Below are 16,975 nucleotides of genomic sequence, written 5' to 3'. Positions count from 1 at the left end.
GCACAGTTGCGTTCCCGATGTGTCGGTCTTCACTTGTAGCCTACTTCTTAGCTGTGAGAAGGACCGATCATGTGACGGGCATTGGCTACTAAGAATTGAGATATCGGAGAGAGCCATGTGAGTGAGAGGTGCTTCAGAGCATGGCAGCAGGGGGAAGGGAATTACAATTATTATATTCAGCCTAAGGGTACAATGACGATGACGATGGTCATTATGGCCAAACAGTTCTATTTTTGCTTCGTCAGACCAGAGGACATTTCTCCAAAAAGTACAATCTTTGTCCCCATGTGCAGTTGCAAACCGTAGTCTAGCTTTTAAATGTCAGTTTTGGAGCAGTGGCTTCTTCCTTGCTGAGTGGCCTTTCAGGTTATGTCGATATAGGACTCATTTTACTGTGGATATAGATACTTTTGTACCTGTTGCCGCTAGCATCTTCACAAGGTCCTTTGCTGTTGTTCTGGGATTGATTTGCACTTTCACACCAAAGTACGCTCATCTCTACGAGACAGACCTCGTCTCCTTCCTGAGTGTACTATTGTTTGTACAGATGAATGTGGTACCTTCAGACGTTTGGAAATTGCTCCCAAGGATGAACCAGACTTGTGGAGGTCTACAATTGTTTTTTCTGAGGTCTTTGCTGGTTTCTTTTGATTTTCCCATGATGTCAAGCGAAGAGGCACTGAGTTTGAAGTTAGGCCTTGAAATACATCCATAGGTTCACCTCCAATTGACTCAAATGATGTCAATTAGCCTATCAGAAGCTTCTAAAACCATGACATCATTTTATGGAATTTTCCAAGTTGTTTAAAGGCACAGTCAATTTAGTGTTTGTAAACTTCTAACCCACTGGAATTGTGAAACAGTGAATTATAAATGAAATAATCTGTCTGTAAACAATTGTTGGAAAAATGACTTGTGTCATGCACAAAGTAGATGTCCTAACCGACTTGCCAAAACTATAGTTTGTTAACAAGAAATTTGTGGAGTGGTTAAAAACTAGTTTTAATGACTCCAACGTAAGTGTATGTAAACTTCCGACTTCAACTCTACATATCTTTATCCCAGTCATGTGAAATCCATGGATAAGGGCTTAATTAAATTATGTGACTGATTTCCTTATCTGAACTGTAACTCAGTAAAATCTTTGACAATGTTGCGTTACTACTGTATTTTCGTTCAGTATATTTACACACTATGAGGTTGGAACAATACTGTGAAATTGTGAGAATGATGATAATGCACTTTTAGTGTAAGAGCTGTTTGAAAAGTGGATGGTGTTTTAGTGGGATGCCTGGTGACATCGCCAAAATTGTTAGCAGACCAATAAGAAAGTTCTAAACCTCTGTGCCAATTACGTCTATCAGTTTTCCCTCCCCGCTCAGAACACTCCCAGACCACATAGAGAAACAAGATTCTCAGGTCTGATGAAACCAAGATTGAACTCTTTAGCCTGAATGCCAAGCGTCACGTCTGGAGGAAACCTGGCACCATCCCTACGGTGAAGCACGTGGTGTCAGCTTCATGCTGTGGAGATGTTTTTCAGTGGTAGGGACTGGGAGACTACTCTGGATCGAGGGAAAGATGAAATGTGCAAAGTACAGAGAGATCCTTGATGAAAACCTGCTCCAGAGCGCTCAGGACCTCAGACTGGGGTGAAGGTTCACCTTCCAACAGGACAACAACCCTAAGCACACAGCCAAGACAATGCAGGAGTGGCTTCGGGACAAGTCTCTGAATGTCCTTGAGTGGCCCAGCCAGAGCCTGGACTTGAACCTGATCGAAAATCTCTGGAGAGACCTGAAAATAGCTGTGCAGCGACGCTCCCCATCCATCCTGACATAGCTTCAGTGGATCTGTAGAGAAGAATGGGAAAAACTCCCCAAATACAGGTGTGCCAAGCTTGTAGCGGCATACCGAAGAAGTTGAGGCTGTAATCGCTGCCAAAGGTGCTTCAACAAAGTACTGAGTAAAGGGTCTGAATACTTATGTAAATGTGATGTTTTGTAAAAAAAAATATATAATCTGAATGCACTGTATTTTCAACATTTCAGCCATGTTGCTGACCTGAAATGGGCCTTCATAAGGTAGCAAAGCTCAACAGAGTGATGCAAGGTTCTGGCAGGAAACTCCAGTCAGTCTTTATCTCAGCTGACAACCAGTGCGCAGAACGCTACCAGATATTGACAAACTCTCCTACATAATGGCACTCTACGTACGTTGACCAGTCCAGCAAACAGAATTGTAGTGCAACTTTGCTGCTGCTTTTGCCCACCTCCACCTGCTTTTAGTTGCGCTTTTTAGTCTGTTGGGAGGGAATGGAATATATTCTGCTCCCTGCCCATAACCTGGACATAACAGTAGTAGTCGTTTTTTATTACATAACATGTAGGCCGTACGTGGCAGCTAAAAACTGAATTGCACTGGCCCGATTATGGATGCATACAAAATGTTATTTATATTATGAGAGCATCATCCTTGGCCCGTTGACACTGTACATTGCTGCTATGATGTTTGAGTGTCCACAAATAGTAGCGGCTCTTTTGGACTTTCTTTGACTGACTCGCCATGTATTGCTCTTCAAAAATGTAAATGTGTTATTTCTCAAGAGATTTCCATTTCCACAGATTCTACAGTTACCATTAGATTCCCACACTTACTGCTATCTCTGTTTTCATGAAAATAGTATCTCCTCTTATTGAAGATGTAGCTCAATGGGTAGTACTGCACTTCCCATTGGGAGACCACTAATAGATTTTCTGGCAGAGCACAAACCTTGTAAAATGTATTGTGTCTCTCTTGGTGCTCCTCAGAGTATCATATTTCTATTAATTAGGAGTAGTTTTTATACATGTCCATGTGGGTTATGTGTGTGATGAAGATGTCATGATATTCGTAGCAGAACTGTATTGGTTTGGAGGATGAGCTTGTTCTTAATATGCTCCTCAAACCACAAAAAGGGGTTAACGGACTATGTAACAGCTCTGAAAACATGTGAGGCCATCCATCCAATATTAAGCACCACATTTTGTCTCTTTATACATGAAAAGAATGAAAGGAAAAATGAAAAACAACACATACACAAGTTACTTTGAACATTAATATCTTTTTCTTTTTTATTAAGACAAGAACTCTTAATTTTTTGTAAAAATGTCTATTTATGAACCAATACAAAATGTGTATGGGAATGTGGATATATTTTTCTTCATTAATACACATTAACATTGCCCTAGTACAGCAGAAAAACTAAAATAATCAACCGAAAAACAATGAAGTGATAAACGACCAAACGTTCTGGAAGGAAAACTAAACGTCCAAGACATGTTTAAATTGATAGTTGCACAGCCACAGCTGTGTGTTCTGTTCCTGCATCATTTTAACAAACGGAGTACTCTTTCATTGTGAACTATGTCTATACAAAAAAATACTTAAACATCTTATACAGTGCACCGAATATTTAAGAAAATTCATAAAACATGTACAGCTTAAATGCAAAACAAATCACCAGTTGTCTCTTGATCTAAAATGATTGGTGTACTTTTTTATATATATACTTCATCAATGTGTGGTGGGCCTTAGACTTTGCATTCTACCTGAGATGCAATCACACCATTCAATGCACATGAACCTGAGACAGGGCATTAACAAAGAAATGTAAAAAGTAATTTGATAAAATAAAAAAGAAATAATCAACACTAAGACTACCAAATTAACTGTAGCATGAGTAACAAAGGGGACATTTCATGAAGAAGAAAAAACTGATAACACACAGAAACAGAAATGACAAAAATGACATTCTATACTCAAATATCAAACTAATTCCACACATCTCTGGACTTGTTACACCCGCCCAAATTGTTGTCCATCATCGAATTGTATTTGATTTGCTGTTCATTTCACCAGGGTTAAAGGAAAATTCCATCCCAAAACTTTCAAAATACATAAATCGAGCCGGTATGATCCATTTCGCATCATATGATTCAAAACGCAGCTATATTTATGTATTTTGTGTATTTTGACAGTTATATATCTTCAAAACTTGATTGCTGACATGCAAAACATTTTGGGACTATATCAACAATGGACTAATGAAACAAATACCAAAATATAGTTTTGGGGTGGAGTTTCCCTTTAAGTAGGTGATCATACAAATTAACATTTGTTTTATGTCAACTACGCTCGAGTTGCATATACTTTCCCCAATACACTCCTGTTTCCTATTGGTTCTGACAGTGGTCACCATTACAAACGACAACACACACCAGTAAAAGGTTAAGCAGAAACATATACAGTACCAGTCAAAAGATTGGACACACCTACTCATTCAACGTTTTTTCTTTATTTTTTACTATTTCTACATTGTAGAATAATAGTGAAGACATCAAAATGATGAAATAACACATATGGAATCATGTAGTAAACTAAAAAGTTTTCAATTAAAATATATTTTAGATTCTTCAAAATAGCCACGCTTTGCCTTGAAAGCTTTGAACACTCTTGGCATTCTCTCAACCAGCTTCACCTGGAATGCTTTTCCAACAGTCTTGAAGGAGTTTGCACATATGCTGAGCACTTGTTGGCTGCTTTTCCTTCACTCTACTGTCCAACTCATCCCAAACCATCTCAATTGCGTTGAGGTTGGGTAATTGTGGAGGCCAGGTCATCTGATGCAGCACTCCATCACAGTCCTTCTTGGTCAAATAGTCATTGCACAGCCTGGAGGTGTGTTTTGGGTCATTGTCCGGTTGAAAAACAAATGTTAGTCCCACTAAGCGAAAATCAGATCGGATGGCGTATCGCTGCAGAATGCTGTGCTAGCCATGCTGGTTAAGTGTGCCGTGAATTCTAAATAAATCAACGACAGTGTCACCAGCAAAACACCATCACACCTCCTCCTCCATGCTTCACAGTGTGAACCACACATGCAGAGATCATCTATTCGCCTACTCTGCGTCTCACAAAGACAAGGCGTTTGGAACCAAAAATCTGAAATTTGGACTCATCAGACCAAAGGACAGATTTCCACCTGTTTAATGTCAATTGCTCGTATTTCTTGGCCCAAGCAAGTCTCTTCTTATTATTGGTGTCCTTTAGTAGTGGTTTCTTTACAGAAATTCGACCATGAAGGCCTGATTCACACAGTCTCCTCTGAACAGTTGATGTTGAGATGTTTCTGTTACTTGAACTCTGTGAAGCATTTATTTGGGCTGCAGTTTCTGAGGCTGGTAACTCTAATGAACTCATCCTCTGCCGCAGATGTAACTCTGGGTCTTCCTTTCCTGTGGCAGTCCTCATGAGAGCCAGTTTCATCATAGCGCTTGATGGTTTTTGCGACTGCACTTAAAGAAACGTTCAAAGTTCTTTACCTTTTTCGGATTGACTGACCTTCATGTCTTAAAGTAATGATGGATTGTTATTTCTCTTCGCTTATTTGAGCTGTTCTTGCCAAAATGTTTTTTTTACCAAATAGGGCTATCTTCTATATACCATCTCTACCTTGTCACAACACAACTGATTGGTTCAAACGCATTAAGAAGGAAAGAAATTCCACAAATTCGCTTTTAACAAGGCACACCTGTTAATTGAAATGCATTCCAGGTGACTACCTCCTGAAGCTGGTTGAAAGAATGCCAAGAGTGTGCAAAGCTGTCATCAAGGCAATGGGTGGCTACTTTGAAGAATGTAAAATGTAACACTTTTTTGGTTGCTACATGATTCAATATGTGTTATTTAATAGTTTTGATGTCTTCACTATTATTCTACAATGTAGAAAATAGTACAAATAAAGAAAAACCCTTGAATGAGTAGGTGTGTCCAAACTTTTGACTGGTACTGTACATCGACCCAGTCCACACAGCTGTGAGTACATGTATTAAAATGCCAACCTACAGAATGAGTGAATAGATGTGTTCACTTTGTAAGAACAGACTTTTTAAGGTCCAGTTTTGAATGGAAGCCACCACACTTTTGACCAAAGCAAAATAATGCTCACTGTTAAATACAAGTCACACAACCTCAATCTAAAAGACGGTTACATTCTCTCTGTTGTTTGATCTATTGAAACAACAGAGGGGATCCAAAATGTTTCACATGAAGTCACACAGTCTAAAATGGAGCATTTAAACGAGCCAGAAAGCCACCACTGTCCCGATAAACAACCAGCATTGTCGTCATACAGTATTAAATCAGTGGTAGCTCCTTGTTCAAGATATTATATTCGGAATAAACATCAAATCAAACACGTAAGCAACAACATCTTTTCAACCTAATTGTCAGGTCAACAACCTCAGCAGGACAGTAACTAAATTCAACAGCAATGTTTACTGTAGTGATGTAGAAATGAAAAGTAACAGTTCCCCCAAAAGTACTTTTGGCATTCCCCAACTCTCCCTAACTGGCCCTTCCACATTGTATCATCTTTAAGCTTAGGCAGATCATTTGTAAAGAAAGAAAAATAGGAGACTGTATTATGTTGTTTTAGAGGTTCACACTCACATACATGCAGTGTTGTGTTGGCTGACTGTTTGGGCAACTGAAAATTGTTGCATCATGACAAGACCATGTACAGTCCAGAGGCTGGGGTGTGATAGTAGGGGAAATAAGGCCCTGTCTCCCGTGGTAATTCCGAGTGACACACATGCTCCTCAACTGTCATGAGTGTTTTACAATATGGAGTGACAAAACTCACAACAAACAGCTTGTGATAATCAGAAAAAACACAAAACTATTCTGTCATGAAATTCCACTAGGTTGTAAAAAATATTTCCTGGCACGGGTTTGTGTATAATACATTGGTGTAAATATAATGTCTGGACATAGTTTGTATATTGTTGGAACTATTCGTTCTGGTGCGTCTGAATTGTTTTGAGATTATGTTTTGTATTGAAATCATATCCTTTGAAAAAATGCCTTAGACAATGATTGTAGGTCCTTTGCTCATACAGAAGCTATGATCACCTATGTATCACCATCTCCTTTAAAATCCTATAACCCTTTTAAATCCTCTAGTTCTAATTTATACACAAGGCTGGAAGAATACAACTACTCTACATGTGAGATTTGACTGTTCAGCATGTAACAATATGAAGGTAGTATCGCTTTATAAATGTTGATTGCAGTTAGTACCTCACAACCTACAGTAGATTGATATATGTATTATAATGAGGATATTCACCTTTGACAGTCAACATTCATTTATTAGTTTGGAGATGTCTTCCGGTAATTTCTTATTGAAATTAATCCTATCAGTGTTACCTTTTTTTTTACCAACTTTATTACAGCTTGGCTAAAGCGAGGCAGCTTGATTGAAAGACAACGGGTGAGTATACACCACCAAAGAAACCATTAAAAACAATTTATTTTTAAAATGTTTTGTTGTTTGTCAAAAATATTTCTGAATGAGAGAGACGATGTAAAACCCCAAAATGTCATCATAAAACATGAAATGCCTGCAGGGGGATTGCGGTTCCATTCATTGGAACAGAACAAAAACATAATTGTACAGAGAATAAAAGGTAAAAATAGTGAATTGAAAATGCTTTTAAGTTCAGCATAGCGAGGGTGAAATAATGTGCCTTCTACTTTGCTTATTCCAAATAGTACCAATGTTTTAAATGTGCTGGCATATCTAATAAGAAAAACAAATTGAAGAGAGAGGAAAGAATACAAGTCATCCACAGTGAATAGGAATTGGCTCAGATAAAATGAAAACAAGGACAGTTTGAGACCAACTGTCCTCCATTGTCTTCCTTTAGATTATATTTTTGTGTGTCTATTTTAAAGAGGGGGGTAATGTTATTTATGTGTAATAATATGTTCCTCATGTACATTTTTCGAAGATGATACGTAAAGCGTTGGATGTGTTTTGGAGTTATCAAAAGGTTTGGAAAAAAAGAAAGGTAGTGGCTTGAGACTAGGCCTGCTCACAGTTTAGTGGAAATAGGGTTCTTCTGAGGTTTTGGTATGCAGAAGAGAACGTGTGTGCGAACACAGTGGGAGAGATGAACAGAGCCACTGTGTAATTCAACACTCATAGGAAAGCCAACAGCACAATCATAATGAAGAGAGTGAAAGAGGGAACGGTGAGGAGCAACGGCATGTTGACGGGGGGAAAAAGAAGAATGAATAGAAAAGAAATTCAGAACAAGGCACAGAATTTTCTGCAAATGGTTGAACTAAACAAAATTCGTACCAGCAGTTTTGGGAGGTGTCGAATGGTGAAGCTCTACAGTGATTTCTGGCAACATCTGGCAACCCCCAAACCCCCCTCCCTCCCTACCCACCCTTACCAAAAACCTACTCTCCCTTCCCTATCTTTCCACCTTATACACACAAAACTGTTCCTCTTCAGCTGCACAGACTGGACTATACATTGTTCAATCCCTGGCAATCACCACTAAAACCAACCCATCCTACCCAACCATACTTAAACCCCAAGCACCCCTCACCCAAAGACAGTATGGTGTCCCACAGGGGACAGTATTTGGACCCTGTGATTTCTATATGTAGTACTCCTTTTTCTCGTCCGAATTGTTGTGGCCCCCCTCTGCGTTGATAATGGCCGTGTCTGCATCTGCTGCATCGTCGGCTCCTTTAGCTTCATGCGTGAAGTAGGTACCTGAAGGGGGGAAAGGATAAGGAATTAAAAAATTGATCAAAATGGACACTTCATTCCTAAGCTCATGAATGACTACTGATACGTTTCCTTGACATTAACAAGCAAATCATTGAACCAAAACGACCCATCAGGTTAACTGTAAAATATACAGTCGTGGCAAAAGTTTTGAGAATGACACAAATATACATTTTCACAAAGTCTGCTGCCTCAGTTTGTATGATGGCAATTTGAATATACTCCAGAATGTTATAAAGAGTGATCAGATGAATTGCAATTAATTGCAAAGTCCCTCTTTGCCATGCAAATGAACTGAATCCCCCAAAAACATTTCCAATGCATTTCAGCTCTGCCACAAAAGGACACAAAAGTAATTCTCTTGTTAACACAGGTGTGAGTGTTGACGAGAACAAGGCTGGAGATCACTCTGTCATGCTGATTGGGTTCGAATAACAGACTGGAAGCTTCAAAAGGAGGGTGGTGCTTGGAATCATTGTTCTTCCTCTGTCAACCATGGTTACCTGCAAGGAAACACGTGCCGTCATCATTGCTTTGCACAAAAAGGGCTTCACAGGCAAGGATATTGCTGCCAGTAAGATTGCACCTAAATCAACCATTTATCGGATCATCAAGAACTTCAAGGAGAGCGGTTCAATTGTTGTGAAGAAGGCTTCAGGGTGCCCAAGAAAGTCCAGCAATCGCCAGGACCGTCTCCTAAAGTTGATTCAGCTGCGGGATCGGGGCACCACCAGTACAGAGCTTGCTCAGGAATGGCAGCAGGCAGGTGTGAGTGCATCTGCACGCACAGTGAGGTGAACATTTTTGGAGGATGGCCTGGAGTCAAGAAGGGCAGCAAAGAAGCCACTTCTCTCCAGGAAAAACATCAGGGACAGACTGATATTCCGCAAAAGATACAGGGATTGGACTGCTGAGGACTGGGGTAAAGTCATTTTCTCTGATGAATCCTCTGATGAAAAGCTTGTCCGGAGAAGACAAGGTGAGCGCTACCATCAGTCCTGCATCATGCGAACAGTAAAGCATCCTGAGACTATTCATGTGTGGGGTTGCGTCTCAGCCAAGGGAGTGGGCTCACTCACAATTTTGCCTATGAACACAGCCATGAATAAAGAATGGTACCAACACATCCTCAGAGAGCAACTTCTCCCAACCATCCAGGAACAGTTTGGTGACGAACAATGCCTTTTCCAGCATGATGGAGCACCTTGCCATAAGGCAAAAGTGAAAACTAAGTGGCTCGGGGAACAAAACATTGATATTTTGGGTTCATGGCCAGGAAACTCCCCAGACCTTAATCCCATTGAGAACTTGTGGTCAATCCTCAAGAGGCGGGTGGACAAACAAAAACCCATAAATTCTGACAAACTCCAAGCATTGATTATGCAAGAATGTGCTGCCATCAGTCAGGATGTGGCCCAGAAGTTAAGTGACAGCATGCCAGTGCGGATTGCAGAGGTCTTGAAAAATATTGACTCTTTGCATCAACTTAATGTAATTGTCAATAAAAGCCTTTGACACTTATGAAATACTTGTAATTATACTTCAGTACTCCATAGTAACATCTGACAAAAATATCTAAAGACACTGAAGCAGCAAACTTTGTGGAAATTAATATTTGTGTCATTCTCAAAACTATTGGCCACGACTGTATATTGTATTATCTCCTAAAATGTATGCCTTTGGCACGTCTACACAAACTCTAATGGAAACTGTAGCTTCAAAATTATACATCAGGTACTAGGTTTTTAATTCTGGTAGGTAAATTCTTTATTTGGCACTGCGAACCCCTCTGTTGGCATTCCTTGGTTGGCATTCAAGATTTGCACATGAAAATCTATTATTTGATTTCCATGAAACAAGCCAAACCAAGGGATGCTCAAGATTCAGCTTCAGCTCGGCTCATGCCTCCAAATTAACCTTGTCAAGTTCAACGAACGTGTGTGAATGAGCAATCCACTTCAAACTTCATTTCCGACAGGGATTATTCACATCCCAACAGTTTTGGGCCTGATAATAAAGGCGATAGCCCAGATTGAATGGAGAAGGGCAAGGAGTAATTTGGAATCAAAACCAAACTATTGGCTGCACTCCAAAGAAGACCCCTTCAAAAGTACAGTAGCCATAACAGAGAGAAAATAAGATGGGGCTCAGGAGGTATGGTAGAATTTCTAAAACAGAGTTTGGGGGGAGAGGGAAGTGGTTTTCTGATTGCTCTGGACAATACTAGTATGACACTGAGTAAAATAAATCATAAAATGATAGTGTGTCTGTGCTCTTTTAAAATGTTTAACCTTGTGATTCCACAGAGGTGCTTCTAGATAGAAAACAAAAGGCTTCGTAACATACCTTTGTGTCTTGCAAAGTACCGTCCCAAAATGATGAGTAGACAGAGCATGGCAAAGACAACCACAGCCACCACTCCTCCGATGACCGCATGGTCGACCGCTCTCGGTGCTCCCTCTCCAGCCCTGGAATCTGTAAGCAGAGTAACAGACACCTTTTACAGAATCCACTAACAGTGCATGCCAAAGGGAAGACATCATGTCCACTTTGGTGGATAAGAGATCTCCAGAGAAATAATTATGACATAAATCACCTATAGTATATTGTCAGCTACTCCAGCCTTTGGAGTTGGAGATTAAGGGCTGATATTACAAGTTGGATGTAGGGGTGTAACGGTTCACCAAGCCCACGGTTCGGTACGTATTGCGGTATTGGGATCACGGTTTGGTTTCGGTAGAGAGGGAGATTTAAATGCCAACAGTCACTGTAGTTCATTTGTATTTATTTAAGAAAATACAAAGTGTTGGTACACCATGATTCCATATATGATCATGAGTCATATAATACCTGATGAGAGCACAATCAGGAATACCAACACTTTGTATTTTCTTAAATGAAAACCCATGATTACTCAATAACGACACTAAAATAAAGTGCAATATAAACATGGCTCAGACATTGTATAGGACTATGCTATAATGTTTTCTTACAAAGACAAAAATATCCACACTTCTGTGACTCTCATAAAGGGTTAATATAGCACGGTACTTCTCATTTGCCACTCCGGGGTAATGTGATGGGCTGTCAGTGTTAAGTAGCTCTCTGTAGCCCTGGAGGTCCAGCCATCTGTAGTAAGCGCAATACAGGGTACATTGGACAATTAATTGACAACTTTGGCTTCATCTTGCTCATAAAGAGTGGGTACTATCGGTTTGCTGAAAAGGGTGTGAGAGGACAAAGTTTGTAACGTGGCTCAAGCACTTTTCATGAGATGCTGAAACCCCCTATTCTTCTCAACCACCGAGAATGGGCGCATATCCATGGCTATAAACATACCCATCACTCTTTAATTTATTTTACCCAGTCAAAATAAGCTGCAAAAGGGCTGCTTGAATGCAGAGGGGAGATTAAGTTGTTTTGTTGTCTTTTTGCGTTTCAGTCTTGCTCCGGTGGTAGGAATACTGGGGTGATGTCGGCGTAAATGTGTCAACATTTGCATTGGCTATTCTCGTTGAGCAGTGGCAACATACTCTCTCTGTCCATCGCCGTTGTAATCTACTGGGAAGACAAATGTTCCCAAACGGGAGATTTAAACGATGATGGAAGATCCTCCAATTCTGGTTTATCAACCCCACCACTCGCCATCGTACAGAACTAGTTCCCAGCTGCGCCTCACAAAAGGACCATTTGAAATGCTCCAATTAAGATTTTAATTTTGATTACAATGTGTACAGGCTCTACGGAATGGCCTGAAAAAAAAAAAAAAGGAGTTTATATTTAATCAAGAGGCCTACAAAGCAGTATAGGCATTGCCTATAGACCTAGTGTTTTAATTTTGTATCTATCTTTTTTTATGTATTAATTTGGGTTCACAGTGTGGACCGAACCGAGGTTCATGTACCGAACGGTTCGGTACAAATACGTGTACCATTACGCCCCTCCGCAAAATGAGAATTATCAAAACATTTATGAAATTAAACAAATAAATGATCTTTCTAAAACACAATGTGAATCAAGTTAAATTTATATTTTATATTGCAGCTTCCACTATAATGAAACTAAATATCAAATTGACTGAATCATATAAAATGGCCAGAATGTGGCTTGAGTTTGATTTGTTAGGCAAAATGACTGTCTTCAGAGAATCGCTATACAAAACGCATTTCAAATCAAATCAAATCATATTAGTCACATGCGCGAATACAACAGGTGTAGACCTTACAGTGAAATGCTTACTCACGAGCTCCTAACCGACAGTGCAGTTTTAAAAAATACAGATAAGAATAAGAGATAAAAGTAAGAAGTAATTAAAGAGGAGCAGTAAAAAAATTACAATATATACAGGGGAGTGCCGGTACAGAGTCAATGTGCATATCACATAGTATGTTATCCAATTTACAGTAAGGGGATGCATAACTCTACTGTGGTTGGCCATTTACCTGAACAGCAGACGATAGTAGAGCATTTAAACATGATTTATGAAGTGATACAGGCGGTTCTCAACTTCAATATACCAGAGCAAGCACCACTGTTCAAATAAATCTGGCCCCTGCCTTGTCTCGAGTCAGGGCAATACATTTAGCCTGCAATGACTAAAAAGTGCGGATCCCAGGCAATTTCTAAGAAAGATTTACACCAGCTTGGCGTGAAGAACAAGGCACTTGCCTTAGAGGCTCCAAGCTGTAATGATATGTGAAGGCTATTGATCAAGTGTAGGGATCCATGACAACCAAAAGTTAATGGCGGTTTGTGGACTTGATTGGTTCTTCACAGTGCAAAGGAGGAGCAAAATCTTTCATCAATAGCTCACACTGCTAGGAAATGATAAAGTTTGGGGGAGAGAATAGATAGGAGGCCGGGGGCATTGACAAGGCCTTATGTCAGTGAGAGGGAAACGTTTCAGATTCATTGAGGGGTTATACATTTGTAAAAGTGAGAAACTAGTTGTCCTTTGGCAATAGCCTACGGTCAGTGGTGTAAAGTACTAAAGTAAAAATACTTTACAGTACTACTTGAGTAGTGTTTTGCGGTATGTGTACTTACCTATTTATATTTGACTACTTTTACTTCACTAGATTCCTAAAGAAAAGTATGTACTTTTTACTACACCCAAAAGTACTCATTACATTTTGAATGCTTAGCAGGACAGAAAATGGTCCAATTCACACACTTATAAAGACAACATCCCTGGTCATCCCTACCGCCTCTGATCTGTCATCTCTACTGCCTCTGATCTGGCGGACTCACTAAACACAAATGCTTTGTTTTTAAATTATGTCTGATTGTTGGAGTGTGACCCTGGCTATCCGTCAATAAAAATAGTGCCATCTGGTTTGCTTAATATAAGGAATTTAAAATTATTCTTACTTTTACTTTTGATTCTTAAGTATATTTTAGCAGCTACCTTTACTTTTGATACTTAAGTATATTTAAAACCAAATACTTTTAGACTTTTACTCAAGTAGTATGAGAATAGTGTATTTTTTCCACCATTGCCTATGCTAAATATCACAGCTACATTCCCATATACTGTATATCAAAAGACACACAGGTTCCATTTTGTCATTCCGGGTGTTTAACTCCAGACTTATTTATGTTAACAGGTGCATCTCCTCCAAAGAGCTATCTCGGAAAGATAGGAAGGCTAGAGGGAATGGAGAAAAGGAGGGAAAAATGAACAACCATCCTCTTTGCAATCGACTCGCGTGGAATCCATCAGCCCATCCCTCATAGGTACACACTGCAATCTCTCGCACTCATCTCTAGCCTAAATCCCAGCTCAAGGCTTTTCCTGTGGGAGCTCAAAAAACTAAACTGGCAAGCCACAACTTATTATAGGATAACGAAGAGTGAGAGAAGCCCATGCTGTTGTGGAACACGCCCCCCTTCTCCTCACCCAACTCACCTCATAAACAACTTACTGGTGGGGGAGGGAAAGGGGAAGAGAACGCCACAGTCACAGTGCTACCTGCCAAACTCAACCAAACATTACTTGATAAGCCTAATAGGTTATTTTAAATTCAGATTTCCTTTTCCGCGCTGGGCAGATTCAATTAAAGTCAGCAGAAATCCTTTTGACACCTAATTCGCTCTTGTCAAAGAGGGAGGTAAAGACGTGCGTTAACACACTTTCCTATTAAGATGTTAAAGTGGATCTTGGGCTGCACCAGTCCGTCGGGGCTGGGGGATAAACAGAGGCCTATGGAAATGTCAGGGAATTTCGCTCTGTCCTCTCCCCTGGATAAAAACCTGTCCTTTTTCAGTAAATTCTGTACTGAATGAGGGACGGGTGGATGAGGAAGGGAGGGAGGAGAGGAGGCACTGGGTCCACGGTGGGTTTGACGTCCCACTCAGGTCATTCGCTCCGACTGCACTTGTACTTGACACTAATTAACATAAACTGACAAATGGACTGGGCTTGGGGAGCCGACTGTCGCCTCCCATCCCTCCTCGGGAGTGATCTGGCTCCCATTTGACGTCCACCCCTAACCCCTCCCTTCCTCCCTTGCCCCGCCCTCCCCTGCCAGCCTCTGTGGAGCAGCCGTATGACATGGGGCTGGGGAATGCAGTCAACAACAATCAGGCTGTAGATTGGCGTTTATGATGGCTCGCAGTAAGGGGCGTTGCTCAGGTAATACAGAACGCCACTGTACTCGAACGCAATCAGAAGAGGAGAAATTGTAATTTTATAAAAGTCCACTGTATACCAACATTGTTGCATTGTGTAATTTCAGAGAGGGCAGATGGTTTGGAAATTAGTTGCTTCACTCTCGCACACAAACCAACAAACGCCTAACACATAAGATGGCGCCGAAGACCATTGCTGACGTTTTACATCCTCCAAACCAATTGTGCAATTTTGTTACTTTTTTTCTATAACTTACTTTTTTACTTATTGTGTATATAATGTTGCTTCTACCGTCTCTTAATACCGAAAATAACTTCTGGACATCAGAAAAGCGATTACTCACCACGGACTGGAAGAAACTTTTTCCTTTAACGAGTCCGACGTGAAGGATATCCTGCTTTCACTGGAAAAGGCCCAGATCCACGCCTTTTGCGTGAAGACGCGGAAAAGGGGACGCAGATCGGGGATCCTTCCGAGAATCCAGAGGCGAGCGAGTAAACTCCCAATGCCTTCCATTCTTCTTGCCAATGTGCAAACTGCAACATCTTGTGTTTCACCGAGACGTGGCTGAACGAAGAAACCGACAACATAGAGCTGGTGGAAGAGACGGTACCTCTGGTAAGACGAGGGGTGGGGTTGTGTGTCTTTTTGTCAATAACAGCTGGTGCACGATGTCTAATATTAAAGAAGTCTCAAGGTATTGCTCTCCTGAGGTAGACCACCTTTACTCCACACACAGAGATGCACACAAAGCTCTCCCCCGCCCTCCATTTGGCAAATCTGACCATAATTATATCCTCCTGATTCCTGCTTACAAGCAAAAACTAAAGCAGGAAGTACCAGTGACTCGCTCAATAAAGAAGTGGTCAGATGACGTGGATGCTAAACTACAGGAGTGTTTTGCTAGCACAGACTGGAATATGTTCCGGGATTCATCAAATGGCGAGCTGCCCAGTGACCCGAGCCTACCAGACGAGCTAAATGCCTTTTATGCTCGCTTCGAGGCAAGCAACACTGAAGCATGCACAAGAGCACCAGCTGTTCTGGATGACTGTGATAACGCTCTCGGTAAATGATGTGAACAAAACCTTTAAACAGGTCAACATTCACAAAGCCGCTGGGCCAGACGGATTACAAGGATGTGTACTCAAAGTATGCGCGGACCAACTGTCAAGTGTCTTCACTGACATTTTCAACCTCTCCCTGACCGAGTCTGTAATACCTACATGTTTCAAGCAGACCACCATAGTCCCTGTGCCCAAGGAATTGAAGGTAACCTGTCTAAATTATTACCGCCCCGTGGCACTCACGTCAGTAGCCATGAAGTACTTTGAAAGGCTGATCATGGCTCACATCAACAGTATCCTCCCAGACACCCACTCCAATTCGCATACTGCCCCAACAGATCCACAGATGACACAATCTCAATCACACTCCACACTGCCCTTTCTCACCTATGCGAGCATGCTGTTCATTGACTAGAGCTCAGCGTTCAACACCAAAGTGCCCACGAAGCTCATCACTAAGCTAAAGACCCTGAGACTAAACACCTCCCTCTGCAACAGGATCCTGGACTTCCTGATGGGCCGCCCTCAGGTGGTTAGAGTAGGCAACAACACGTCTGCCACGCTGATCCTCAACACTGGGGCCCCTCAGGGGTGTGTACTTAGTCCCTTCCTGTATTCCCTGTTCACCCACGACTGCATGGCCAAACA

General features: G+C 41.0%; 1 protein-coding gene across 5 annotated transcripts in view; it reads right to left on the bottom strand.

Moving 5' to 3' along the window:
* Positions 1-3,083: 3,083 nt before the first annotated feature.
* Positions 3,084-16,975, bottom strand: part of LOC139537577 (cell adhesion molecule 1-like) — a 526,303-nt gene continuing 512,411 nt past the window's right edge. For all 5 annotated transcript variants that reach the window (XM_071339048.1, XM_071339049.1, XM_071339050.1 and 2 more), the window contains 2 exons: positions 10,976-11,104; positions 3,084-8,614 (listed from right to left, as the gene is read on the bottom strand). In XM_071339048.1, the coding sequence (XP_071195149.1) occupies positions 8,496-8,614; positions 10,976-11,104 (248 nt within the window). In that variant the 3' untranslated portion in view covers positions 3,084-8,495. The remainder of the gene's footprint in view (positions 8,615-10,975; positions 11,105-16,975) is intronic.

This window comes from Salvelinus alpinus, chromosome 13 (genome assembly GCF_045679555.1).
Source record: "Salvelinus alpinus chromosome 13, SLU_Salpinus.1, whole genome shotgun sequence".
NCBI classification, from domain to species: Eukaryota; Metazoa; Chordata; class Actinopteri; order Salmoniformes; family Salmonidae; genus Salvelinus; species Salvelinus alpinus.
Note: the sequence above shows the minus strand (reverse complement) of the source record. Positions and strands in the feature narration are given on the sequence as shown.